The following is a 27,994-nucleotide window of genomic DNA, read 5'->3' as shown; positions in this document are numbered from 1 at the left end:
TTTTGAGTCCAGTACCACACTATTTTAATTGTCATAATAATTGTTTTAAAAAACTGAAACTGTGCTCCAAAAAGTTAAAGAAAGCAGTGACTAATGAAAATTCTTGAGTTTGTAGGATGGCAGATATGAAAAGAAAGAATCTGCACAAAGAAATGCAGAAACTCTCTGTTTAAATTTGCAGAAAGAAATGCAGAAACTCTGTTTATAAGATAACAAAACTGGCTGAAATCGATTAAAACCAATATGGACTGCAGTCTGTGCAGAACAAGCTTGCTGACATCACAGCCCAAATTTCCACCACGTTTCATACTAACTCTCCCGCAATTTGCACATGCGACCCATCAGGTGGCATGAAGAGATAGCTGTGCATGCTGAGGACTTCCCAGGCCTCGCCTTTTCTTCCACCAATCACTTAATAATCTCAAAATCCATCCCCTAAGGCCTTTCTAATAAAAATTACTCCCTTAAAGCCAGCACAGGGAGATAGACTTGAGCTGGACTCCTGTCTCCTTGTTGGTTGACCTACAAAAAAAGCTTTTCTTTTCTCAAAAACCTGGTGCCATAGCATTGGCTTCTACTGCATCAGGCAGTGAGTGCTTCTGCTCAGAAACAATATGGTTGAGCAAGTCCTCCTCCTCCACTTTAATTTTAGTTTTCCATTAATTTTCTGGTTTTTCTGGGAGCACTGCTTGAGCCTGGGAGGTCGAGGCTGCAATTAGCCACAGGCCACTGCACGCCATGCCTGGGCAACAGAAAAGTACCATTTACTTTTCTGAGACAAACATCAAAATCAAGCTTTCAAGTTTTTTTTTTTTAAAAAGAGAAAAAAAAAACCTGCTGGGATTCTGACCAAGAGTATATTTAATACACACATTAATTTAGGGAGAACTGACATTTTTACAACGCTGAGTTTTGCCCAGAAAAACCACATCTCCATTTATTCAAGACTTCTGGAAAAGTTTACAGTTTTCTTTATAAATGCTTTGTACATCTTTACTTACTCCCTAACTCATTCCATAGCTTTTCATTTCTCCTTTATATTTCCCATGTCTTGATTACTATAGGGAATTTCAGTGTTCTGAGCAACCATCTACGTTTTATTTCCTAATTCATTTAGTGGTAGGTGATAGCTAATTATGCAGCTCACCTAGAACTATTTTTTCAATGACTTATTTACGAGACCATGAAATGGCTCCTTTTCACAGCAATCTGTTGTTTTAAGACTTCTGATAATCTCTGATGGCTCACAGCCTTTATCTCTTAAGGTTCTGAAAATACTCTTACGTTCTTTGCACAACTTTAAAGTTCCCTTCCATAACTTAGAACTCTGCGACATGTTTTCTGGCTGATCCTTCTTGTTTGTACTGTCATTTTTGTTTGAAACATTATCTTACATGAGAGTTTCTCTTGCACTCACTTGTTCATTATGTGGTATCAAAATTATTGCCTAAACTACATACTATAGGGTCAAATCTCCAAACCAAGTCTTTTATTAGTAGCTGGGGGAGCTCTTACATGGTTACTATAACTCAACCCCCAAAGCCTGAACTGTATAGGCCCCTTTTTGTTTGTTTATTCCTCTTCTAGCCATCTGTAAGTCACCTGGCTTTATTCCCAATTTACCCCTCTATGGATTCTCCCTCAACTCCTTGCACTCTAGGAACTCCCCAATCAACTACATAACCCTGCCTTTTTGTTTTCATTCTATCCTATCTATTATTTCTGTCTGGCCAAGTACATGGGTTAAGCCTGCGTCTTACCTATTTTTGTACAAACTAGCTAAGAATAGTTTTAATATTTTTAAATGGTTCAAAAAAATAAAATTCAAACACATGAAAATTATTTGAAATTCCTATTTCAGTACCCATAAGTAAAGTTTTACTGGAACATAGCAATATTTATGCATCATCTAATGACCATTTTCATGCTTTACCAGCACAGTGGAGTGGTCGTGACCGAACCCATATGGGATGCAAAGCTTTAAATATTCAACATTCAACAGCCCTTTGTACAGAAGACATTTGTCAACTCACACTCTAAAAATTTTCCACATATAGTCACTGTGCATTTAAAATGTGACTAGTTTGAGATCAGCTATATTCAAAGCTGACTTGAGATCAGCTATATTTCAAAAACAATATAAAGAAAAGAATGCAAAAATTCTCAGTAAATTCCATATTGATTACATTTTGCAATATTTTGGATATGAGCTTAATAAAACATTCAAATTAATCTCACCTATTTTTAATTTTTAAAAATGCGATTACTAAATAACTGCAAATTATATGGTACATATTATACCTATTTCTATTGACTAGTCCTTTTCTAAATGAGCTATTGGCCAACTAAGAGGTGACCAGGCAAACTTGGATAAAAAAAATTGTCAACAATGAATATGCTTAACTGTGGAATTGAGTTAAAATGTGGAGTCAATTTTGATACACTATGCTTTCTAGGTTTTCAAATTTATTTATATTAGGTTTCTCACACACAAAAGTTCTGCCACATCTTTAAAGATTACATAAGTCCAATATTATTAAAATACTCTAAGGCATTAAAATAAGAGAGAAATGGCTGGGCTGGGTGCAGTGGCTCATGTCTATAATCCCAGCACTTTGGGAGGCTGAGTCAGGTGGATTACTTGAGCCCAGGAGTTCGAGACCAGCCTGGACAATAGGGTGAATCCCCGTCTCTACAAAAAATTCACTGGGCATCATGGCTCGACACTATAGTCCCAAGCTACCTGGGAGGCTGAGATGAAAGGACTGCTTCAGCCTGGGAAGCTGAGGCTGTACCACTGCACTCCAGTCTCAGTGACAGAGTAAGAGCCTGTCTTCAAAAAAAAAAAAGAAAGACCTATCTAAAATTATTTTTGTGAAGCAAGAATGCTGACACTAACAAACGTGAAAAAACTGCAAATACACAAAGAGACTAATTTCACCTAACTATATAGATGCAAAAATCCTAAATGAAATACTAGCAAATTGAAAGAGTATGTTAAAAGAAATAATTGTTATAAACAAGTCTTTTTTATTCCAAGAATGGGAAGATGATTCAACTATTTTAAAATATCATTCATGAAATCTGATATACGGTACTCAAGTTTTCATAGATAACACTTTAAAGCTACAATGAAAGACAGGAAGAAAGCCATTTACAATAACAAAACATAAAATACATGAAATAAACTTAAAATGAAACATGCAAACCCATATGAGAAAAATTTTAAAGCACTCAAATGACACTACAGTAAACTTGAACAAAAATAAAGACACATCATACCCTGGACAAGAATACCTGATGTCAGCAGGGCATGGGGGCTCATGCCTGTAATCCCAGCACTTTGGGAGGCCGAGGTGGGTGAATCACTTGAGCTCAGGACCAGCCTGGGCAACATGGCCAAACCCTGTCTCTACAAAAAATCAGCCAGGTGTGGTGGCGTGCACCTGTGGTCCCAGCTACTCGGGAGGCTGAGGTGAGAGGATCACTTGAGCCCGGGAGGCAGCAGTTGCAGTGTGCCAAGACTGCACCACTGCACTCCAGCCTGGGTCAAACAACAAGACCTCCCTGTCAAAGAAACAACAACAAAAACAATAACAACAAAAAAAACTGATGCTTGATGGCATAAAGATGTCAAATTTCCCTAGGTAAATTACAAAATTTAATCCTCTCTTCTGGAAGTAGATAAGCTAATTTTGAAGTTCATATAAAAAAGCAAATAAGCAAGAACCCAAAACTTAAAACTCCAAAAAAGAAGAGTAATAGATGTATTAGCCTGCCAAATATTATAACATAAAGCCTCAAGAAATAAAAACTGTTGTGCTGTCCATGAATAGACAGGTAGCAGTACATTTCTAACATAAGAGGACAAATGAGGGATAAAGGGGGTGGAAGGGGGTGGGGAAAAAAGGAAAGAGAGGCAAAAAGAGGAAAGAAACAGGGCCAGAGTACATGCTGCGATTGGCACTCACCTATAAATGTGGACTTTTGTTTTTTTTTTTTTTGAGCAGAGTCTCTCTCTGTCGCCCAGGCTGGAGTGCAGTGGTGCAATCCTGCTTCACTGCAGCCTCCGTCTCCCAGGTTCAAGCGATTCTCCTGCCTCAGACACCCAAGTAGACTGGATTACAGACCCCCACTGCTACTCCCAGCTAATTTTTGTATTTTTGTAGAGACGGGGTTTCACCATGTTGGCCAGGATGGTCTCAAACTCCTGACCTCAGGTGATCCACCTGCCTCAGCCTCCCAAAGTGCTGGGATTTCAGGATGGCGCCACTGTGCAGCCTGACATTTTTGATGAAAACAAAAAATAGGCCAGACGCGGTGGCTCACACCTGCAATTCCAGCACTTTGGGAGGCCGAGCGGGGGCTGATCACCTGAGATCAGGAGTTCGAGACCAGCCTGGCCAACATGGTAAAACCTCCGTCTCTACTAAAAATACAAAAATTAGCCTGATGTGGTGGCAGACGCCTGTGAGCCCAGCTACTCAGAAGGCTGAGGCAGGAGAATCTCTTGAACCCAGAAGGTGGAGGCTGAAGTGAGCCGAGATCACCCCACTGTACTCCAACCTGGGTGAGACTGAGACTCTGTCTCCAAAACAAACAAACACAAAAACTGAAAAATAAAAATTAGGGCTTAGGAAGCCTTATCGCACTAACACAGAACAATATGATGTTAAGGAAAGAGAACCCCCCCTTCCATAGACTGATTAATAGTCTTCGTACAAACTTAGCCAAAATCAGACAGGTATAAAAATGGTTACACAAATCTACACGTGATAAAATAAAATAAAACTATACATACATACTGCATCAATATCATATTACTGTTTTTGATACTGTACTGTAATTATTTAAGTGCAGCCATTGGGGAAACTGGGTAAAGGGTATAGGGAAGTTATTCCCGTATTATTATTGTGGGAGGTAGTGGGGAGACCAAGTACAGACAACATAATGTACCAAGCTTGAATTCTAGCAGATTAAAAGTCAAAGACCAAATAACTGCATGGAAAAAAATATTTCACAAAAAATTTAAATGAACATACTGACTTGATAATGGACACAATTAACTAAATTTGAATTTCCAGGTGTCTGACTTTCTCAACTTCACATTGGAGAAAAACTTATGTGATGACAACTTTTATCAAATTACAGATTTTTATTTAATTTAACCAGTGATGCAAATAATAATCAGAAACAATTCCCTAGTTAATAAATACCTTTGTCATACAATCTATTACTTGTTGATCTCAGATGTTTCAAAAAGTAACAAAACCTCACCAATCAGTAAATGAAAAGTGAAACATCCTAGACATTTTAACAAGACTTTGGTCAAAATGAGAACTTATGAAGACTCACCTATATGTGGCTGCTGAGCTGCTGCTAATGCATATTGCTGCTGTTGAGCTGCAGTTAACTGCTGAACTGTTAGTGCATTAGTCCTCTGAAAGAGCTATTAGGGAAAATATTTAACACAAAGATTAGTGTCAAAATCTTTCACTTCTAATTAGAAATCTGAATAAAACATTTTAAACATTTTTTTTGGGGGGAAGACTTTCTCAAATACAAGGACACTTTAATCAATAAAACATTTAGTACTCAAAAACCCCTACCATTCTTTTCAATGCCACATAGCACTTCAGGCTAAACCAGTATACAGTTAAGAGGACCTTCTTAAAGAAAAGAGCATGCTTTTACCTGCTGCTGGGAATTGTAGTCAAAAAGGCCTACAGTAGCTCCTGAAGAGTCCATTGGTACCTGATTACCAGGATAGTCAAACTGTAAGGATTCCAGACCAACTTGTTCCATGGCATCCAGATTCTGAGTTTCAGGATTTGAAAATTCTTCAACAAGTGGTTTATTAGCTGTAGGATTAGGAAGAGGCCCCAGTCCTTCTGAGGGATTAGTATTGGGGCCCAAGCGCTCAACTACTTCAGTTGGAGAGGCTTGACGACTTCCAGGAGTACGACTACATAAAGAAAATAGAAAAGCATTATGAATAAAAGTAACAAGTCAAATGGCGAAATGGGAAAATAGAAAAATCATGAAAAACAAATGATCATAAAACACAGTGAATAAGGCATTCTGGGTCACTATGCCACCTTATCACATTTTTTTCTGTTTAATATAACTTTCCTCTTAAGAGCTGGCATGATTTGAGGATTTTAAAGATATTATTAATGATTACTCCTTTCAATCTGAATAACATGAAGATATAATGCAATTTTACAGATTAGAAAAACTGGCCAGTATCACAACTTAGGCTTATACTACCTGAAATCTCTGTCTCAAGTCACAGTCACAAAGAACAGTGTATTAACAGCAGGTTATTAAGTGGCAAATATGAAAAAGCTCAAAACTAAAACCCACTTACCATACTGCTGTCCTGCCCTGCCAACACATAATTTTGCCATAACATCCTGTTTAATAATACTTAAGAAAAAAATCTGGCCATAAGAGATCATAATTGTCTTCATTATTTAAGGGGCCAAAATGTGGGATGCAACAGGAAAAGGGTACTGTACATGATAAGTCAAAAGGCTGACTTCTGACTTTGTCTTTTAAATATGATTTTGAGCAAGTCATGTCATCTTTCAAGCTGCAGTTTTCTTACTGAGGAGACTTAAGAGATGAACTTTTGATTCCAACTAATAAGAACAAAAGCAACTATTTATGAAAGCCCTCTACGAAAGCCCTCCAAAGACCATGTTTATTATACCAAATAGTTCAGCTGAAACCATCAGAAAGAAATGGAAATGTATGACATTTATCAAAACTTAAGTATACACAGCAAGAAAAGGATCTACATTTAAAAAAAAAAAAAAGGACCTTCCTACTATACGGCCTCCTTAATTTTCACAAGGAATTCATTAACACTGGACTAAATTTTAAGCGCTGGCTTCTCTTTTTATTAACACCTTCATGGTCTAAACTTACATTTCTAGCCCATTATCAATCCTCATTTATAGCTTATCTTATACATAAATGTTTTATATAGGATCCTTTCCTTTGTAAGAAAGAGTTTATTGTTCAGAGTAACTATGCATTCACAGGATATTCAAACTTGAGTACATTAAGTAAACAGCAGTAACTGTTCTACCTGGCTTTTAATGCCAGTTGCTACAGCTAACTCTTCCCAACTTCAGGTGGTCTGTATTAGAATAAATTTGCTAACATATAGTGTAGTTTACAAAGCAATTTCTTGGTTACAAGAATTGTTCTCTGTAGATATGTAAGCAAACTTACACTTCATTTAAACATCAACCATTTTGTCCTTGCAAAATCAGAAGATTTCAAACTCCTTTCCCTTTAAGCCACACCTAATTTTGTAAGTGAACATTCCAAAGGCTCTTTTTTCATTTGGAACATATGGAATGAAAAGATAAAACTAAAAGCATTTTCTTTAAAATCAGCCAATTTTTCTTAAAAAAATAAGTGTCCAATAGGTCTTTTATTCATTTCTGTTCTACTCCAATAATGTATATATTGATGACATATCAGTTAATGTAGAAATTAATGATGTGCTGGCATAGTGACCATATGACCACAGCTGTTGATTGTGTTAATACATTTTAATACTGTCAAGTAGTAACTAATACTTTGTCTAAAATAATTAGTAATTTAAAACAGATACCTAAAAACTTAATGGAATAAAATTAGAATGCTAATAAATGTAAGGTCCACATTAATATTTCAGGGGAGAAGTATAACCTCTCACACAAAGTAACTCGTATATAGCAAAAATAGAGGACATTAGGAAAAAAAGTAATGCTATCAGTGGTGCTATTTTCTTGCTATAGTTAATGGTGTATTAACACTTCAATTATAAATGTATACTCTGAAGGGTTTATCATCAACTTAATTTTACATGCATTTCCTTTACTAAAACTTAGATTAGGTAATAGTGAAGAACAAACTCGGAATAAAGTTCTAAATCTGAATAGCATTAAATGTATTTCTTGTTAAAAGAGGTTTACTGGTTTTGGATGCTTTTTTGCACTCAGAACAGATAGAAATGGCACTGTTTTTAAGAAGCACTGTTACTTTGCTTTTGATAATTAAAGGCAATAAATGTAAAAGTATACCACCCACCATATACCTAATACTTTTTTATGTAAGACTCCATGGTCATAAGACCTCAAAGAAACAACTCATTTTCAGATAAAAAGCTCCGAAGCACCTCATTATTGAAATATTACAGAAAATCAATACAAAGAAACAACTCCCTAATATGTAGATAAATGTATACTGTCTAATCTAAGACCAAAGGCTAAAGTACTCATTTAACTGCCATAAAAACACAACAAAAGGCTACAATGTAAAAAATTATGAGCTTAAAGCTAACTTTTAAAAGTCTCTAATATGTTCCCTATTTGCCATTTGCAGGAATAATCTTAAGTATTAGCATAAACTCATATATTGTAAGAAAGATTACTGCTCCTAAGCTAATTTTGTCTCCTCTTAAAAGTTAAGTGGGAGGCAGGGCATATATACTCAGAAGGAAGAAAACTCCACTGAAACATGCTCAAAAGCACTCCCAAGAGGGGAAAAAAAATTAGAGTAAACCTACAGTTCACTGAAATTTAACAGAGAGGAAAAAGTTCAAATTTAGACTACTATATTACCAGAAAAGTAAGCACAGCTTCTAACATTACTCCTTCAACAGAATGCACTGTTTCAGAGGCTGATTTGAAGATTATTTTTTTAAAATGGTTCATAATCACAAATTTTCTTTATAGTAAAAAAATAAAATTTGTCTAGATTAACACAAAGTTCAAAGGAAATAAACCTAAATGATGAAAATGTCTAAATCAGTCACATCAACTAATAGTAATAATCCCTAAAAAGATACGCTTTTCTTCTTGAGAAAGTTAAAATCTTACTTAAAATCTTTGCAATCGGCATCCATTCCATTTGGCAAACCTCTGCCATTTATTTTAGAATCATCATCATCTCCTTGTTTAAGATCTCTGTTTTGGTCCTCCTCAAATGGAGAAGCCTTGCCTTTTTGATCTCCTTTCTCAGGTCCATCTGTTTCAGCATCTCTAGTGCCCTGAGGAAAAAGAATCTGTTTGATTCTGAGTATTTAATAGAACACAAAAAAAGGCACCATAAGGTGACCTAACACTACACTACAGTGCATGTAAACAATAAAAGCATTGAATCTTATTTAATTTCGTAGTCAATTAATTTATCAAAGGCCAAAAAATTGAGTACAAACTAGTGATTTATAACAGAAGGGCTAAGGCAACCTTAACTATAGCGGTGCTGGAAAAGCAGTTAACACCACAAACTAGATTAAAATTTTCTTTAATGTGTAGACGATTTTGTTTAGTTACTTTCAGATCAAGCACTACCAGGAATAAACAATTTTAATTTTGCAGATTATGTTTTAAAATTAGTATGATCTGACTTTTGTAACATGGTTCTATCATGGTTCTATCATTTCACGTTTTTCAAGTGGCTAAGCAGAAGAATAGCAATAACAGTTACAAAATTTCTCTTAGCTACAGGAACGGCACAGAAAAATACATTGAATTAAAAATAAAAGTAATGTAACCAGTAACTCTCAAGCAAATATTAAATATTTCTTTATTCAAAATACTTACAAAATTTCCCTTCCTAAATCGAGAATCCAATTTATCAGCAGGAGAAGAACTTAATACATATTCTACCATGCTCACACCAAGGCCTCCACTTTCTGATCGCGGAGACAGTATTGCATTTACTTCACTGTTTCCATGAAAACCCTGTCCAGATCTTCTCTGTACCATAATAGGCTGGGACATTGAATGGTCTGTTTGGAAGAAAAAACACAATTATATACTTATACTTTTAAGTTAAACAAAATGTAGTTAAACAAATTAATATACTGAAGTAAGAAGAATCAGCATATTGTTTTATTTTGAATGTTATTACTATAATCTTTATGTATCCTCTTCATAGGACACAAACAAATGGAAGAACATTCCATGCTCATGGATAGGAAGAATCAGTATCATGAAAATGGCCATAACTACCCAAGGTAATTTACAGATTCAATGCTATCCCCATCAAGCTACCACTGACTTTCTTCACAGAATTAGATAAAACTACTTTAAATTTCATATGGAACCAAAAAAGAGTGTGCATAGCCAAGACAATCCTAAGCAAAAAGAACAAAGCTGGAGGCATCACGCTACTTGATTTCAACCTACACTACAAGTCTACAGTAACCAAGACAGCATGGTACTGGTACCAAAACAGATATATAGACCAATGGAACAGAACAGAGGCCTCAGAAATAACACATCTATAGCCATCTGATCTTTGACAAACCTGACAAAAACAAGAAATGGGGAAAGGATTCCCTATTTAATAAATGGTGCTGGGAAAACTGGCTAGCCATATGTAGAAAGCTGAACTGGATCCTTTCCTTACACCTTATACAAAAATTAACTCAAGATGGATTAAAGACTTAAATGTAAGACCTAAAACCATAAAAACCCTAGAAGGAAACCTAGGCAATACCATTAAGGACATAGGCATGGACAAGGACTTCATGACTAAAACATCAAAAGCAATGGCAACAAAAGCCAAAATTTGCAAATGAAATCTAATTAAAGAGCTTCCACACAACAATATAAACTATCATCAGAGTAAACAGGCAACCTACAGAATTTGGTTGAGACTAACTGGCTGGAGCACTTATCTTGAAAATACAGACGGAAAGAGCCATTTGGCAATAAACATATAAAAACCTATGTTAAGAACAGTACAACCAAAAAGGTCAATAAAGGTGGAAATAGTACCCAAAGGATACTACCTGAAAGATCAGTTGCTTATAAAACATCATTTTAAAAAGTCAATCTTCTTTTGACAATTTATAACATAACAATTCATAATATAAACCTTCAGGGATAAAACCTAGAAGAGGCTGGACAGCAGGGGCTCATACATGCTATCCCAGCACTTCGGGAGGCTGAGGAAGATCACTTGAGCAGAGGAGTTTGAGACTAGCATGGGAAACATGGTGAGTTCCCATCTCTACAAAAAGTTTAAAAATTAGCCAAGCATGGCAGCAAAGGTCTGTAGTCCCAGCTACTCAGGAGCTGAGAGCTGAGGTGGGAAGATTACTTGAACCCAGGAGGCTGAGGCTGCAGTGAGCCATGTTCACACCACTGCACTCTGCTCAGGATGACAGAGTCAGATCCTGTCTCAAAAAAAAAAAAAAAAAAAAATGGCCACGGGCAATGACTCACTCCTGTAATCCCAGTCCTCTGGGAGACTGAGGCAGGTGGACTGTTTGACCTCGGGAGTTCAAGACCAGCCTGGGCAAAAAGGCGAGAAACCCCATCTCTACTAAGAATACAAAAATTAGCTGGACATGGTGATGGGCACTTATAGTCTCAGCTACTAAGGAGGCTGATGAGGTGGAAGGATCACCTAAGCCCGGGAGGTCAAGGCTTTGGTGAGCTGTGATTGTGCACTGCACTCCAGCCTGGGTGACATGAGACCCTACTCCCCACTGCAAATAAATAAATTAAAATAACAATAAAATAAAATAAACTTTCGATTTGGCAGAAATACTTCTCAAGTTCACAGTTACGCACTGGATAGATCAGAACTCACTACTATAACACTATAATCACAAATGAGTAAGTCCAGAAAAATCAGTAATACCATAGAATTTTCCATTCTTGGTTAAAAAAAACTAAATTATCTTCTATCTTAAAATTTTTCCATTTATTTTAAACAAAATTATTCATTTGATATATTTTTTCTCCATACTCTTGGAATGAAAAGTAAAGGTAGTATTTAAGATCTGAGAGTTAATGGAATACAAATATAGTAACACATTTGAGGCAACATTCAAATAGCTTTTGCTGGAAACTTTTTTCAAAGAACCGGTAAGCTACCAGCTACCTCTGGCTTGTTTGTGACAGGCATAAATACTCAATATTTAAACTATTGAGGCCGAAATGTCATACTGGTAGCCAGTTATCATTTTATCAACTGTAATAATTTTGAAATGATTGCCAGGTTTGTTAAACCAAATCAAAACATTTCCATTTCAGTATGTGCATCCATGAGATTAGTCATTATATCCTTTCTTTCAGTCATGTATCCATTTATTACACAGTTGAAATATTGATTCATTCTCTTGTATGCTAGGCAATGAGCTATACATGAGGAATCCGAGAACAACACAGTGTGTCCTCAAGAGTATAGGTTTAATAAAAGGCAATTAGAATAGAATAAAAGCGCTTTAACAAAAATATAATCCACGATACTATGAGATCTGAAAGATGGGCATTCAAGTCCAACAGAGCTTAAAGGAAAAAGTAAAATTTAAGGAAAAAAAAAAGCAAAAATAAGAAAGATGGGCATCAATCCTTCCAAGTCTTAGAATCGATGCCACCAAAGGAAGTGTGCTTCTTTTCTTTTTTTTTGGTGGGAAGGTGCAGGGTCTCACTATATTGCCCAGCTGGTCTCAAACTCCTGGCCTCAAGTATCTGCCAGCCTTGACCTCCTAAAGTGCTGCAATTACAGATGGAAGTGATATTTCAGCTGATAATGAAGGGTTAAAACAAAGGTAACCAATGGAGAGGTGGGGGTGATAGGACATTTCAGTTACAGAAACTGGCATGTTCAAACGCCAAGAAGTGCTGGAGAATATAATGAACCTGATAATCACAAGTAATGTGGTTCTGCTGAGAGGAAGTATGTCAAGTCTCCTGCAGTCATGCAAAGAGACTGTCTTAGAATGACAATTCCTTTAGAACAAGAAGGTGTTATGCATATTTTTATGTGTCTGGCATTCAATAAATGTTTGTTAGGTAAACAAAATTCCATTCATTTCTAATTTTCTCATGGTTTCTAGTAAAAGACAAACACTCATCTTCAAAATGTTATGAGAGTTGGGAGAGGAGTGGTACAAAAAATTGACTGAAATAATAAATTTCATGGTTTCCCTATCATCCATCTTGAAATAATCTCTCTTTGTCATCATGTGCTCAAGATGCTTTGCTTTTCAACACCTCAAAAAATCTTTGGTTGGCTGGGCATAGTACCTCATACCTTTAATTCCAGCACTTCGGGAGGCTGAGGCAGGTGGATTGTTTGAGCTCAGGTGTTCGAGACAAGCCTCGGCAACATGGTGAAACCCCATCTCTACCAAAAATACAAAAATTAGCCAGTCTTATAACCTGGTCTCAAAAAAAAAAAACACCAAAGATAAAAAATTTTTTAAATCTTTGGTTCTGATTCTGGTAAATAAATTGTGCATTCAACTTTCAAATCATGTCCATCAACCAAGTTATTGAACACACATGCTCTCAGCAAGAAATATGCCTTTTGTAGGGAAGATGTATCCCAGTCCAAATTACCAAATATTTAAAATTATGAGTCTAACCTAATATAGGTTAATTCTAATTTAGAAAAATAAAAAGTCCTTGAGGACAAGGGTCATATAATTTATCTTTATATTCTCCAAACCTGGCATATTATGTATCACATATTAGTTGAACTCAAAGGAAATTTACAATGTTTTAAGAAAATTTTTGTCTAAATTACTTGTTGCCAACATTTGCAACCTACTTTGTTGAAATCACCAACATTTTCCAGACTTTCCTAACCTTTTAGATTTTAGCTTTTTGGCAATTATTTTATTTTAACAATGAAATTAAACATTATATAGAAGCGTTAAATCTTCTAATATATTTTAATGATTTAGAGACTAAGAAAATATCTCATGATTAACACTGGAAAAATAATGATAATTGGGTAATTATCATCCACAAATTTGTTTTCATTATTACTTTGGTCATTCTGCAGAGCTTAAGCAAACTGTATTAACTTAAAAAAAAAAAAAGAAAATATTTGTAAAATACATGATCTAGCTGTACACCTCTCAGATTTTACTAACTGGAAACATTTTAAAATATAATTAGTAAAATGATATGCTAACTACTTTAATACAACTATGGGCCGAACAATGTGGCTCACGCCTGAGGCAGGAGGATCACTTGAGGGCAGAAGTTCCGAGACCAGCCTGCGCAACATAGTGAGACCCCATCTCTAAAAAAAAGTTTTAAAAATTAGCCAGACACGGCCAGGCATGGTGGCTCATGCCCTAATCCCGGAACTTTGGGAGGCAGATCACCTGAGGTAAGATTTCAAGACCAGCCTGGCTAACATGGTGAAACCCCATCTTTACAAAAAATATGAAAATTAGCGGGCTGTGGTAGCGGGCACCTATTATCCCAGCTACTCGGGAGGCTGAGGCAGGAGAATCACTTGAACCTGGGAGGCGGAGGTTGCAGTGAGCCAAGACTGGGTCACTGCACTCCAGCCTGGGTGACAGAGCGAGACTCCATCTCAGGGGGAAAAAAAAATTAGCCATATGTGATGGTGTGAGCCTGTAGTCCTAGCTACTTGGGAGGAGGCGGCGGAAAGATCTTTTTACCCCAAAAGCTTGAGACTGCAGTGAGCTAAGATCATGCCACTGCACACCAGCCTAGGCAACAGAGTAACACCCTCTTAAAAAGGAAAAAAAAAAGCATTTAACTATGATCTTTAATTTGCCAACACTGTCACTCCTGCATGTTATACTCCTTATACACCAGTTAATTTTCTCTTAACAGTTTCTTAGACCTAAGTCTCTCCCCACTACTTATGAAGTTGAAATCAAAACATTTAAAGATCTGCTTCCTTCCTGGGAGCTCTATCTTACCAACACAGTCTACTTCCTTCCTGGGTGTGGCAAATATCTAATAAAGCTAGGCTGAGCTGCAATTAGATAAATCAGTCACGATCATCTAGTACACTTTAAGACTAAAAATTTCTATGGTTAAATTAATCTATCCTCCATTTTAAATGAAAATTCAGAATTTTATTATTTTTAAACTTTTATTCTAGATTTGGTGAGGGGGGTACATGTGCAGGTTTGTTACATAGGTAAATTCATGTCACAGGGGTTTGGTGTACAGATTATTTCATTACTCAGGTACTAAAAATAGTACCTGATGGGTATTTTTTCTGATCCTCTCCCTCCTCCCACCCTCCACCCTCAAGGAGGCCCCTATGTCTGTTGTTTCCGTCTTTGTGTCCCTGTGTTCTCATTATTTAGCTCCCACTTAATAAGTGAGAACATTCGGTATTTGGTTTTCTGTTCCTGTGTTTGCTAAAGGTAATGGTCTCCAGCCCCATCCATGCTGCTGCAAAGGACATTATCTCAATCTTTTTTTCATGACTGCATAGTGTTCCATGGTGCATATGTACCACATTTTATCCACCCTAGTATTGATGGGCATTTAGGTTTTTCCATGGTTTTGCTATTATGGAATAGTGCTGCTGCGAACATACACGTGTGTGTCTTATGGTAGCACAGTTTATATTCCTTGGGGTATATACCCAATAACGGGATTGCTGGATTGAATGATAATTCTGTTTTTACTTCTCTGAGGAATTGACACAATGCTTTCCACAATGGCTGAACTAATTTACATTCCCACTAGTAGTGTATAAGTGGTCCTTTTTCACCACAACCTCACCAGCATCTTATTTTTTAATAATAGCCACAGAATTTTACAATCAATTTAAAAAAACCCTTAATAAAATCTTAATGTGACAAATACTTCTAAAATTACATTTCTTACCTGCCATTAAGAAAATGTGCATAGGGCTGGGTGTGGTGGCTCATGCCTACCATCCCAGCACTTTGGGAGAACAAGGCAGGAGGATTGCATGAGCCCAGTTATTTGAGAACAGCCTGGGCAACACAGAGAAAGTCTACAAAAAATGCAAAAATTTGGAGACTCACTCTAAAAAAAAAGGTGCATTATGACTTATAAAATGCTGAATATATTCACAATTCTCACACATATACCAGTAACTTACGAGAAGTTCCCCATGCAGTCTCTCTCCATTCATCATCCCCAAGAAATATGCCTTTTTGTCCATCTTTTGTTGAATCATCAGGTTCCCAAAACTTTTTGGTAGGCAAAAGCTATTTGGAGGAAAAATTACAGTTAAATGTTATTCTAATTACAAAGAATTAATATATAAGAAGTCTCAAACATATCACTGCTATGTATACATTAGTTTTCAATGCTAATGAAAATTCAGAGTGACCTATTTTCTAAGTTGTTTTGTTAACAGTAAATTAACTCCCCACTTATTTTTGTGTGCTGGCGCTAATAATTCTAGACCTTAAACAAAAATCAAAATCTACTTCTGACTTTTCTTCACTTTTCATACTTTATTACAATGTAAATTTATTCAAAAGGCTTATTAAATTCCTTACTCAATAACAGATTTAGTAAGCACATCCACAGGAATGATTGAACTTTTCCCTTCACTTCCAAGTCCTCTCCCTAGACCACCTCCTATTATATCTTCTAGAATAGAAAATACTTTTTCATTCTTAACTCAGGTATTCAATGGAAGTGATCACATCTCTTACTAGCTGCTGAGTACTATCTGTCAAACCCATAACAAAAAGCTATGGATGGTAGAAAACATGCATAGAAAAGAAACAATCTCAAGGCCCTGTGCTCTATCCTATACTGTGACATGAATAGCACATAAAAATTGTGTTGATACAATCATTCATTGATTACTCAAAATGAACATTTTGGGCAATTCTTTTTCTTTAATATTCATTCATATCTCCCTACTGTCCGTCACTTAGGAGGTGGCCAACTTGGATATGTTTGTTTGAAAAGAACATACTGGTTTTCTGAGAAGTGAACTTAGCATTTTAAAGAAGCATTCGTAAGACACCATCACTCTCAACTCTTAAGTAGGTGTCCAGTCTTTTCAGTGCTAACAATAAAACCTGTGTATACTTCTATTAAACTTATTACACTCAATTACCTATATGTTTACTTCTTAAGGGCATGGTCCGCTCACCTTTAGAGAGCTCACAAACATATAAACTATAATAAATATAACTCAGTAATACCTGAAATGGGTCTGAGATGTGTGTGTGTGTGTGATGTAGTAAACCATTAATAAAGGCAAAACTTGAGAAAATGCACAGTGTGTAGAATAGGGTGTGAGATGAAACATGTGGGAAGCTCAAAAGTTCATGCTAGCAAAGCTAACAGATGCTGGCAGATCAGATTATGAAGACCCTTAAAGACATGCTAAGGAAGTTAGATGTTCTATTGAAGCAACAGGGAATAGAGAAGAGTTAGCAAGGATGACACTATGTATTACAAAAAACTCAAGTTGTAAGTTTTAAGAATAACAAATAGAAAGAACAAGGAGATTAATTTTGACAATTTACAATAAGAGGGCCAAGAGAGCAAGAACTAAAAGAGGGTACTGGGCCAGGAGAGGTGGCTCACACCTGTAATCCCAGCACTTTGGGAGGCCTAGACAGGTGGATCACGAGGTCAAGAGTTCAAGACCAGCCTGGCCAAGATGGTGAAACCTTGTCTCTACTAAAAATTCAAAAATTAGCCGGGCGTGGTTGCCGGTGCCTGTAATCCCAGCTACCCGGGAGGCTGAGGCAGAGAAGTGCTTGAACCCAGGAGGTGGAGGTCGTGCCACTGCACTCCAGCCTGGGTGACAGAGTGAGACTGTCTCAAAAAACAAAAAACAAACAAACAAAAAAGAGGGTACTGGCAGAGAAAGCTGAGAAAATAAAATGGATCTGAGAGACACCTTGGAGTCAAAAGGATCTGAATACAAATGGTGGGGAAGATAAGTAAAAAGAATAACCTGTTTAATAACTTAAACAGGTAAAAAGGTAAATGGTAGTGCTATTGACCAAAATAGGAAAACAACAACAAACCAGGAGAAGCAGCTTTAAGGGGAAGAGAAAAAATTCAATTTGGGCATGTTCCTGAATTACAGATCTTTTGCTAAACTAAACTAAATGTTTTAATTAAAAAATGTTAATTAAAATGTTTAATTTAAATGTTTTAATAAAAAAACTCCATTTTTAAAAAAAAGTTTTTAAATGCTAGGATGACCCTGGGCTGTAAATGATTGGTATTTATAAAGAGCAGACATTTTAAACAATAATCTGCTCTAACAAAGATCCCAGTAAGTAAACTATAACTTCTATTCTCTCTATTTTAAAAATCTCACCATAAAAGATTCACGTAAATATTCAACAAAACATAAATCTAGTAATATGAATACTAAAGCATACCTAATATATTTAAATAATAGAACATTCAGTTAAAACCCAAGTTAATCCCTTAAAAATACTGTATAAGCCATTCCAAGCAGATGAAAATAATTCCTTAAAGAATAAAGCAATGCTTTTATCCCATACTTCATAAAGAAAAAGTCTCAGTATAAAATAACAAATAAGTAATCTAAAATAAAGTTGTAACAACTAATAAAGCATTTATCACAGACAAAGAAGTGGCTAAAACAGACTAACTTATGAGGTAGTAAAAGTAATAGCACCCCTTTGAGACTATTCTGAAGTCTTTTGTGATTAAAGTTCTGGGAGTGCCTTTAAAATGCTTTAAAATGCAAACTGCAGCACACACCTGTAGTCCCAGTTACTCAGGAGGCTGGGCAAGAGAATTGCTTGAATCTGGGAGGCCGAGGTTGCAGTGAGCCGAGATCCTGCCACTGCACTCCAGCCTGGTGACAGAGCGAGACTCTGTCTCAAAAAAAGAAAAAAGAAAAAAAAAACCCCCGCAAATTGTTTATCTGGACGGGGAAGCAGGGGGGAGGGGAGTCTGTAAACCACTTACCAAGTGTGTCTACTATGGCCAAGCACTATACTATGAGTATCTTCATTTTCGAACATTTAGAAGTTTTTACGCACAGGAAAATTTAATAGTTGAAGTTAACACTCTACCAAAGGCCTTCACTGATATTCTAAAAACTATTTGCTCTGACAGTTTAGATACTGATTCAAATACTTTCAGGGGATCTACTAGCTGGTGACTAACAATAGGTTAAAGTGAACTAAATGTAGGGGAAGGCAACAATTCAGGATAGAACACAGTTAAAGAGGAAAAAAAAGGTTAAACAATGCATTGATTAGAACAGCAATAAAAATAGGAGATTTGCCCCTGGAGAATCTTTTACTGTAGTAGAAATAGCAACCATACAACATTACAGAAAACAAAATTAAGAAACCGTTAAGATCTATAAAATATGTTATCCAATACCACTTCATATTAGTTCCCTACTTCACAAACACTAAAAGGTCAGGCAACTCAGTGTTTCTTATCAATCTGCTCTTCTATCCTAACTCCAATGTTTGAGTGAATACACAGTGTCTTTTCCTTCAAAAGTATGTATGGCTTGCTTTCTCCATTTCCAAAGAAATCAATCAGCACCCAGGCATACTGCATAAAAAAAAATAAACTCCCACTTGGGCATTTACATGAGTATACCTATACTTCAGACTTTTTAAATTGTTATGGAAAACCCCTAAACCAACCAAATAAACATAATCCCAAGACTTAAAAGGATTTAAAATGTAAACTATGTTTTAAATTAAGTTATTTATATAATTTATCATCCCCAATGGGATACTTTTGCGAAAAGAGATGCTATTAATAATTATGCCATGAGAAGATATAGATCTGAGCTGTCCTGGGCAAATCAGAATGTAAAGTCACTCTACTTATAATGGAAGTTCAAAAGAGGTTAAGAATGGATCCTCAAAACTAAGTTGTAACAGGGAGCAGAGACTCATGCCTGTAATCCCAGCACTGTGGGAGGTGAGAAGATAGTTTGAGCCCAGGAGCTAGAGACCAGCCTGGCCAACACTGTGAGACCCTGTCTCTTTTAAAAAATAAAATAATTATAAATAAATAAATATAAAATAAATTAGCCGGGTGTGGTGGCATGCACCTCTAGTCCTAGCTATTTAGGAGGCTGAGATGGGAGGATAGAATGAGCCTGGGAGGTCGAGGCTGCAGTGAGCTATAATTAGCTGAGGCAGGCAGACTGCTTGAGCTCAGGAGTTCAAGACCAGCCTGGGCAACATGGTGAAACCCTGTCTCTACAAAAAAATATAAAAATTAGCCAGGCGTGGTGCTGTGCACCTGTAGTCCCAGACACTGGGGAGGCTGATGTGGGAGGATCACTTTAGGCCAGGGGTCAGAGGTTGCAGTAAGTTGAGACAATGCCACTGCACTTCAGCTTGGGCCACAGAGCAAGATCCTGCTTCCAAAACAAAAAACAAAAACAAACAAAACAAACAAACAACAACAACAACAAATGAAACACAGAGAAGAAAACACAAAGTAACTCCACAGAACACAAAAATGGTGCTTTTCCAGACTTTAATTTTTTCTGTTAATGAAAGATATTAACACTTTCATTTTCTCAAATCCTTGGTATCAACAGCAAACATTACTAAATGTCATCACTTCCAACAGGAAGTAGTACTGTACAGGAAGTAGTACTATAAACACTCAAGACTTCCCTGGGTTCAAACTGCTCTTCAAGTACTATTATGTGGCCTTGGACTAGTTTTAATTAACCTTTTCTGCGCTTCAGTTTCCTCATTGATAAACTGCACGGAATGACATCTAGGGCCAGAAGCGGTGGCTCACGTCTGTAATCCTAGCACTTTGGGAGGCCGAAGTGGGCAGATCACGAGGTCAGGAAATTGAGATCATCCTGGCTAACACTGTGAAACCCTGTCTCTACTAAAAATACAAAAAATTAGCCAGGTGTAGTGGCACGCACCTGTAGTCCCAGCTACTCGGGAAGCTGAGGCAGGAGAGTAACTTGAACCTGGGAGGTGGAGATTGCAGTGAGCCAAGATGGCGCCACTGCACTCCAGCCTAGGCGACAGAGCGAGACTCCATCTCAAAAAAAAAAAAAAAAAAAAAAAGAATGGCATCTAGTACACAGCAGACACATAAATATTAGGTATCTTCACTACCAACAGTATGAATCCTTTACTGTTATCAAACATGACTTAATTGACTGACCCACAACATTCAACTGATTTCAAATATTATATTATTCACTTTAACGATTTTGTCTATAGCTGTTTGACTTCTCTTGAGTCAGTTTGACTATCCTAGGGGGATGATGAAAACCCACTACTTAGGAAGAACAGTTTACTACTACAGTCACATTCTGCATAAGGAAAACTGACCAAGGTTACACATAAGCTGGTAAATGTTAACAATGGGATCTGAACCCATATCTACTTAATTCTAAGACCCTTCTCTTCACATTTAACTACCATAAAAGATAGTTCTTTTCAATCATATTTTAATTCATCATGATTTCTGAAAATTTCAAGTATTATTCTAGAGATACGGACTAGTAAAAAAAAAAAAAAAAAAAAAAAAATCCAGCATCAGATCACCACTGGGAATAAGGAAAAAATAAAAGTGCTTAAAATATTATCATGATATTCTTCCTATTACAGTGGGTAAAGTTTAAGATAGAATTAAGATAGAGCTTATCTAGACAAACTATGATCAGCTATTTAAACACTATTTGAAATGGCTGGTTTCCATTCCAGTTATCCCTAAGAGCTTATATTAAAGCAAGAGCATTTCACAGATGTATGTGATTCATACAAAAGGTTATTCTTATTACTATTTTTAAAGTCAGTCAGTCTTACTCAAGGCCATAACACTAGTGAGAGATCTAGGAGAAAACACAAGTCTCCTTACTCCCCTACCTAGTAAGTCTTCCACTTCACCACACTACATAGAATCTTAGTACACAGGCTTTCTTTAATGCTTTCTTTATATATTATTGTGTTGGAAAGACGGGAGAGAGCACTGCTTATCATACTAAGCTATAAAGATATTCTCAAAATAAAAGATATTAATTCAGTGATTTAAAGTTAGATTCTGGATTTTCTGAAGAATTTCAGACAGGGCCCTCTTTCCTGTTATTTAAAAAATAAGCAGAAACCCAGCTATATGTGCCCCAACAACCTAGAGAAGCTAATAGGTATAAGCCTATGTGTCTGACTTAACACTACACTAATAAAGCAGAGTTCAATCTCCTATAGATTAGTTTTGCTCTTTTTAAGCCACATGACATAATGCAAATTAGTAGGTCTTTCGACAGAAACATGCTATCAGTGTAAAAACAGAGAGGGTAAGTTTACGAATAGATGAATACAAATCTCTTATTTCTGGATGCCTTCTGATGATGGCTCAGTAAAGACATCATGATCTACAAAACACAGTAAATTTGAAATTAGTCCTACATGTAGATGCAACACTTTGTACATTAGAGATTTACAACACTTAGGACAACAGTAAGCAAAAACTATTTTTAAAGAAAGTCAAGACGAGGGCAATCTATTTTAAAAAGAGTTTTGCATTTAAAAAAAAAAAAAAAAAGCATTTTTAGACAACTTAAGAGCCAGAAACTCAAGGCTGCTTTTAATTTATTCCAATGAATGAATTCTGGGATATAACAAAAACAAAAAACCTCACCTGTCAGGAAAGGAGGAGAAGACTGATGAGAGAGAGACAGGCAAAGAAGGAAATCCCAGAAGGTTCCTTGCTGCCTGTGAGATGAGGAAAGATAGAAAGGCTTGTGGGAGAGAGAACCCAGAGACAGAAATCTCAGTAGGTTTTTCTTAGCTATCTCTTTGAGGTGACAGTGTTAGTGCTTAAACTGTTAAGAAATAAAACTAATGAGAGCATCTTATTTTAAAATATATTTTTACTGGATGAAGGTTACAGATACACTGACATGCTGCTATCCACCAGGTAGCAGGAAACCGTGGTCACTTTTACTCTGCATATCTGACATGTCCAATAAGAAAGTCTGGATTTAAGTTTTTTTCTTTTAACATACCATTCAACCCAGCTACTCTTTCCCCCAAATAACTAAACCCTTTCAACCACTGTTTCGGATCATGACATTTTTCTGATCTGCAAAGATAACTTTAGAATTATTAAATATTATTTAGAAAGAGTGAAAAAAACACCAGTTTGAAAACATATATACAATATACATCTAAGAAGTGATAAAGGGAGTCTAAAATTAATGTAGGGGTATGACTCTCTAGTTCTTTTCTTTTTTTGAGACGGAGTCTCGCTTTGTCCCCCAGGCCAGAGAGCAGTGGCGCGATCTCGGCTCACTGCAAGCGCCACCTCCCGGGTTCACGCCATTCTCCTGCCTCAGCCTCCCGAGTAGCTGGGACTACAGGCGCCTGCCGCCAAGCCCGGCTAATTTTTTGTATTTTTAGTAGAGACGGGGTTTCACCGTGTTAGCCAGGATGGTCTCGATCTGACCTTGTGATCTGCCCGCCTCGGCCTCCCAAAGTGCTGGGATTACAGGCGTGAGCCACCACACCCGGCCTGACTCTCTTGCTCTTAAAGAATTATCAGCAAGTTCGTCACAGACAAGAAGGTTGAAGCAACAAGAAGGTTGAAGCACTGTTCAACCCTGCTTTTAATATATGTTATTCTGCTTTCTAAAGACCAAAGAAAACTAGTGGCCAGGAAAGAACAAAAGCCCTTTTCATCTACCTCTTATTTGCCAATAGCATAAATAATGCCTAACCAGATATTGTACTGCAGTGAAGCTACAGATTTTGTTTACAAAAAAAATTCAATTTCTTCAATTTTTCTTAGGGCTGAGAATTTTACCTTATGCACTGGTCTAACAAATTTATTTTGGCAATACTTAAGCTTAAGCACCTTAACTCACCCTTAAATCAGTCCTCTGAAAATGACATACTCTTTGGAAAACGCTGTTCTGAAGAAGGGGAGGGTTAGCTAGCTGCAGGGTGCCCTCTTGTGGCCCAAAGGAGAGACTTGGACTCTTTTCTGCATCTGAAGAGCACAGCATTGGATGGAGTGAGTCTCATGAAGGTCTCTATTCTACCAAGGTAAAATAATCTCCAGGAGCAAGCAGTTAATTACACATCTTAGGTCTGTTCACTGTTATCTTCTATTATCAAAGTCTATGTTAGTAGTACAGAACATGACAAAATACAGATGTCACCACAAGAGTTTCCATAATCAAAGTTCTCTAAGTATTCATTAGCTATATGAAAAACTAAGTATTTGATGCCTTAAAATATGTAATGATGAGGTTAACTTTGGTGCTCCAAAGAAAATCATAGATTAACAAGAATGATAAAATCCATTAAGAAATGTAAAGTGTCTACTATGCTAGGCATTCAAAGCTAATAATTTACAGGAGAGTCAAGTGTAAAACAAACTGTAACCAGCAATATAATAAAAGTCTGTATAAAGAACTAGAAGCCAGATGAAGGGTTTAATTCTATGGCAGATAGCAACTAGATAATAGATACATCCCAGTCGAGTCTTGTAGAAGATTAGAAGTTTGTTAAGTAAACAGTTTTGGGTGAACAAGAGACTTTTGGAAGGGAGAATAGTAAAACAGGTATGGCTAAAGCAAACACAGCATACATATATAAAACAGCAGAACAAGGCTAAAGAGTTTTTTTTCGAGCAAAGCTAATTATAGTTCATTACCAAAATATAAGAAATTATCTCACCAAGTCAATCAAATCACCTAGACACAAATAATCACACTAAAAATTACTGCTAAAAGCTTTTTTTTTTTAAGCCAAAAATCACAACAGAATTGTACAATCTGAAATTTAAACCCCTCCATATAGTTTGGAAGATATGGCCACTATTTCCAGGAAGGGAGATGGTTAAAAAAAAAATAAGTTCCAATGGCTCAAAATAAAGTGAGGTGTAAGTTCTTAGTATTTGTAAACATTTACCTCTCCCATTCCCCGAGATTCTAATGCAAGAGCTTGAAAATCATGATTCATTTCATCCACAGATCAAACCTGTTGAATAACAAAAACAAAAATTAGTACAAAGAAATGTTTAAACAGACTTCTTCAACTATTTTTATATTATATTGCTGCTACAACTAATATTAGCATGATCTGAGAAAGGGAAGCACTGATTTCTGTATGAAGACAGGTTTTCCCACAGTTTATGACAGCAATCTACCTTAAAACCTGTAGAAAAACATTAGGTCAAGGGTTCTTAAATTATTCTGTGTGCCAACAACTATGTGAAGGCAATGAAAAACAATTAAAGCCCAGAAACTGGAGAATAGTCTATACTTTAAAGAAAGGAGTAGCACAGAGTAAGGTTTTTTGTTTGGTTGTTTTTTGTTGTTTTTAAACGGCATTTCTGCCTGAGGGAAGGCCTAGATGTGGAAGTAGGGTCCTTAAATTCCTTTAAGAATCCAACCTTAACGGCCTGAAGAAACCAAAGGACAGAGTCTAGAGCAACCAGAGCTGCTGGAAAGTAAGAAAGGGAATCCCATAGAGGACACGCCATGTCCCGTGTATAAATTACACTGGGATTTTCAGATGACGCCTGAACTGCACATATGTGAGACAGACTCTAAGGAGCTCAATTAAGGCTAAAAGAATTGAGCAGAAATTTCTGCCACTGACCACACAAAAGTCACAGAAATTTGGAGGTTGAGTCCCAACAAAACCCAATGTTTGGCTAGGTGTGATGGCTCACGACCATAATCTCAGCACTTTGGGAGACCGAGGTGGGCGATCACTTGAGGTCAAGAGTTTGAGACCAGCCTGGCCAACATGGTGAAACCCCGTCTCTACCAAAAATATAAAAAAATTAGCTGGGTGCAGTGGCGCGCGTCTGTAGTCCCAGCTACTCGGGTGGCAGAAGAATTGCTTGAACCTGGGAGGCAGAGGTTACAATGAGCCAAAATCATGCCATTGCCCTCCAGCCTGGGCATCGCAGAGAGACTCCGTCTCAAAACAAACAAACAAACAAAACACAAACACACAACCTCCACACTCTCCAAAGAAACAACAGAATCTAGAGCATCTTCAATACATCAATCATGAAATCTGGAATATAATCTGTAATTACTAGACAGGTGAGAAAAAAGGAAAATGTGACCTAAAGGAAAAAGTCAATTAATAAAGAACCACTCCAAGATGACCCAGGTTAGAATTAGCAGATAGCAATCCTAAAGCAACTACCATAGCTGTGTTCAAAGATATAAAGAAAAATATGCTCCTAAGGAATGAACAAATGCAAAATTTCAGCAGAGAAAGAAAAACTACAAAAATAACCAATGCTAAAACTGAAAAAAATATTTAAAAATTATACTGGATGCACTTAGCAGATTATAAAACAACAAAAGAAAGGGTCAGTGAACTTGAAAATATATCAACAAGATTTCTAATTTGAAGAATAGGAAAATAGTGGAAAAAAAATGAACAGAGCTTCAGTGACCTATAAAATATCAAAGCCAAATAAAACAAAGATGACTCCCTAAATTAAAAATGTTGTATTTAGGAAGCAAGAATCTAATTTGGGTGTGGTGGTTCATGCCTATAATCCCAGCACTTTGGGAAGCCAAGGTGGGTGGATTACTTGAGCCCAGGAATTAAGAGACCAGCCTGGGCAACATGGCGACACTCCATTTTTACAAGAAATTTAAAAATTAGCTTGGCACATCGGTGCATGCCTGTGGTCCCAGCTACTCGGGAGGCTGAGGTGGGAATATCACTTGAGCCCGGAAGGTCAAGGCTACAGCAACTTGAGCCCGGAAGGTCAAGGCTACAGCAGTAAACCATGATTGTGCCATTGCACTCCAGCCTGGGCAACAGAGCAAGACCCTGTCTCCAAAAACAAAAAAAGATAAGATCTAATGTTCTCCATATGGTCCTATTTGGTCATAGGATGACCAACATGGTAAAAACAATGTCTCTACAAAAAAAAATACAAAAATTAGCCTGTTTCGGTAGGGCATGCCTATAGCCACAGCTACTGGGGAGGCTGAGGTGGGAGGATCGCTTGAGCCCAGGAAGTGAAGGCTACAATGAGCCATGAGCGTACCACTGCACTCCAGCCTGGGTAACAGAACGAGAGCCCCCTCATCTCAAAAAAAAAAAAAAAAAAGAAAAGAAAAGAAAAAGAAAGGAAAATAATGTAATTTGGAGCATATATATACAAACTGGATGGTCTTGGGTATGTCTGAAGAACAAAGAGAAGGCTGGAAGTTATTAGAGAAATGTTACAGACTGTTTTGACAGATTGGTACTAGAGCAGCTTTTGAGAACTGGCAAACTCTGACTAGATGAAGCTGGTCTCAGAGTAGTGGTGAGTAGTTTCGGGTGCTACTAGGTAAAACAGGTCTTAGGGTTACAGCAGGCCATTTCTACAGCTGGGCTTACTGAAAATTTAATTTTTGGATCAGATGTTAAGTGCTCAAGTGCCTTTTTCCTCTGGACCCTAGATTCTGATTTAGTTGGGTGTTACAAGAATGACCTAACGTATATAATTTTCACAGGAACAATACCAAAAAGTATAACTTACATGTAACTGGAGTTCCAGGAATGAACAGGATGGTAAAAATATTGAAGAAACAATGGCCAGAAATTCCCTCAAATTTAGTGAGAGTCAAATTTACAGATTCAAGAAGACCCATGAACACCAGAGGAAAGATAAATAAGAAAAAAAAATTCCACACCTACAGTCATTATAAAAACCCTGAAAATCAAAGATAAACAGTCCTGAAGATCGCCAGAAAAAAAACAACATATTACATAAAGAGGAACAATGATATATGAATGACTGCTAACTTGGACCAGAAATAACGGGGCCCAGAACATACAGGACAAGATTTCAAAGTGCTGAAAGGAGTGCCAATCCAGACTTTTACACCTGCGGAAAATATCACCTTAGAATAAAGGCTGAAAATGTAATATTGTAAAATGTATTTTTGGCCTTTGTCCATTTCCTGGCAAAAAGCTCCTAAAACCCCTGGAATCACTGGAGTGATGAGTGTCTTCTGCATGCTAATGAGCTGACTGACTGGGGGCTGGTTGCCAGGGGAACCATCCTTTTGATTAGAGAGTTTGAACTTTCAGTTCTCCCTCCTGCTTCCAGAGACGGACTGAAAACTTAGTTGATCACCAAGGATTTTAATGCCTATGTAATGAGGTGAGGCTTCTGCAAAATTCCTAAAGGTCTGAGTTCTGGGAGCTTACAGATAGTTGAACTATTGGAGGTTCCTGGAGAGTGGGCTGCCCCATTCTCCCATATGTCATCCT

General features: G+C 36.9%; 1 protein-coding gene across 21 annotated transcripts in view; it reads right to left on the bottom strand.

Annotated features, from left to right (window-relative positions):
* Positions 1-27,994, bottom strand: part of PUM2 (pumilio RNA binding family member 2) — a 103,647-nt gene that overhangs the window by 55,348 nt on the left and 20,305 nt on the right. For 11 of the 21 annotated variants that reach the window (XM_063648922.1, XM_063648929.1, XM_063648920.1 and 8 more), the window contains 6 exons: positions 24,662-24,730; positions 15,877-15,985; positions 9,606-9,793; positions 8,880-9,049; positions 5,695-5,965; positions 5,356-5,449 (listed from right to left, as the gene is read on the bottom strand). In XM_063648922.1, coding sequence (XP_063504992.1) covers positions 5,356-5,449; positions 5,695-5,965; positions 8,880-9,049; positions 9,606-9,793; positions 15,877-15,985; positions 24,662-24,712 — 883 coding nt within the window. In that variant the 5' untranslated portion in view covers positions 24,713-24,730. Of the gene's footprint in view, positions 1-5,355; positions 5,450-5,694; positions 5,966-8,879; positions 9,050-9,605; positions 9,794-13,056; positions 13,150-15,876; positions 15,986-20,658; positions 20,681-23,610; positions 23,736-24,661; positions 24,731-27,994 lie in introns of those variants that run through there. The other 10 variants (XM_063648916.1, XM_063648919.1, XM_063648926.1 and 7 more) reach the window with 5 other exon arrangements.

The sequence above is a fragment of the Pongo pygmaeus genome, chromosome 12 (assembly GCF_028885625.2).
Source record: "Pongo pygmaeus isolate AG05252 chromosome 12, NHGRI_mPonPyg2-v2.0_pri, whole genome shotgun sequence".
NCBI classification, from domain to species: domain Eukaryota; kingdom Metazoa; phylum Chordata; class Mammalia; order Primates; family Hominidae; genus Pongo; species Pongo pygmaeus.
The sequence above is the reverse complement of the archived record's forward strand: the minus strand, read 5'-3'. Positions and strand labels throughout refer to the sequence as shown.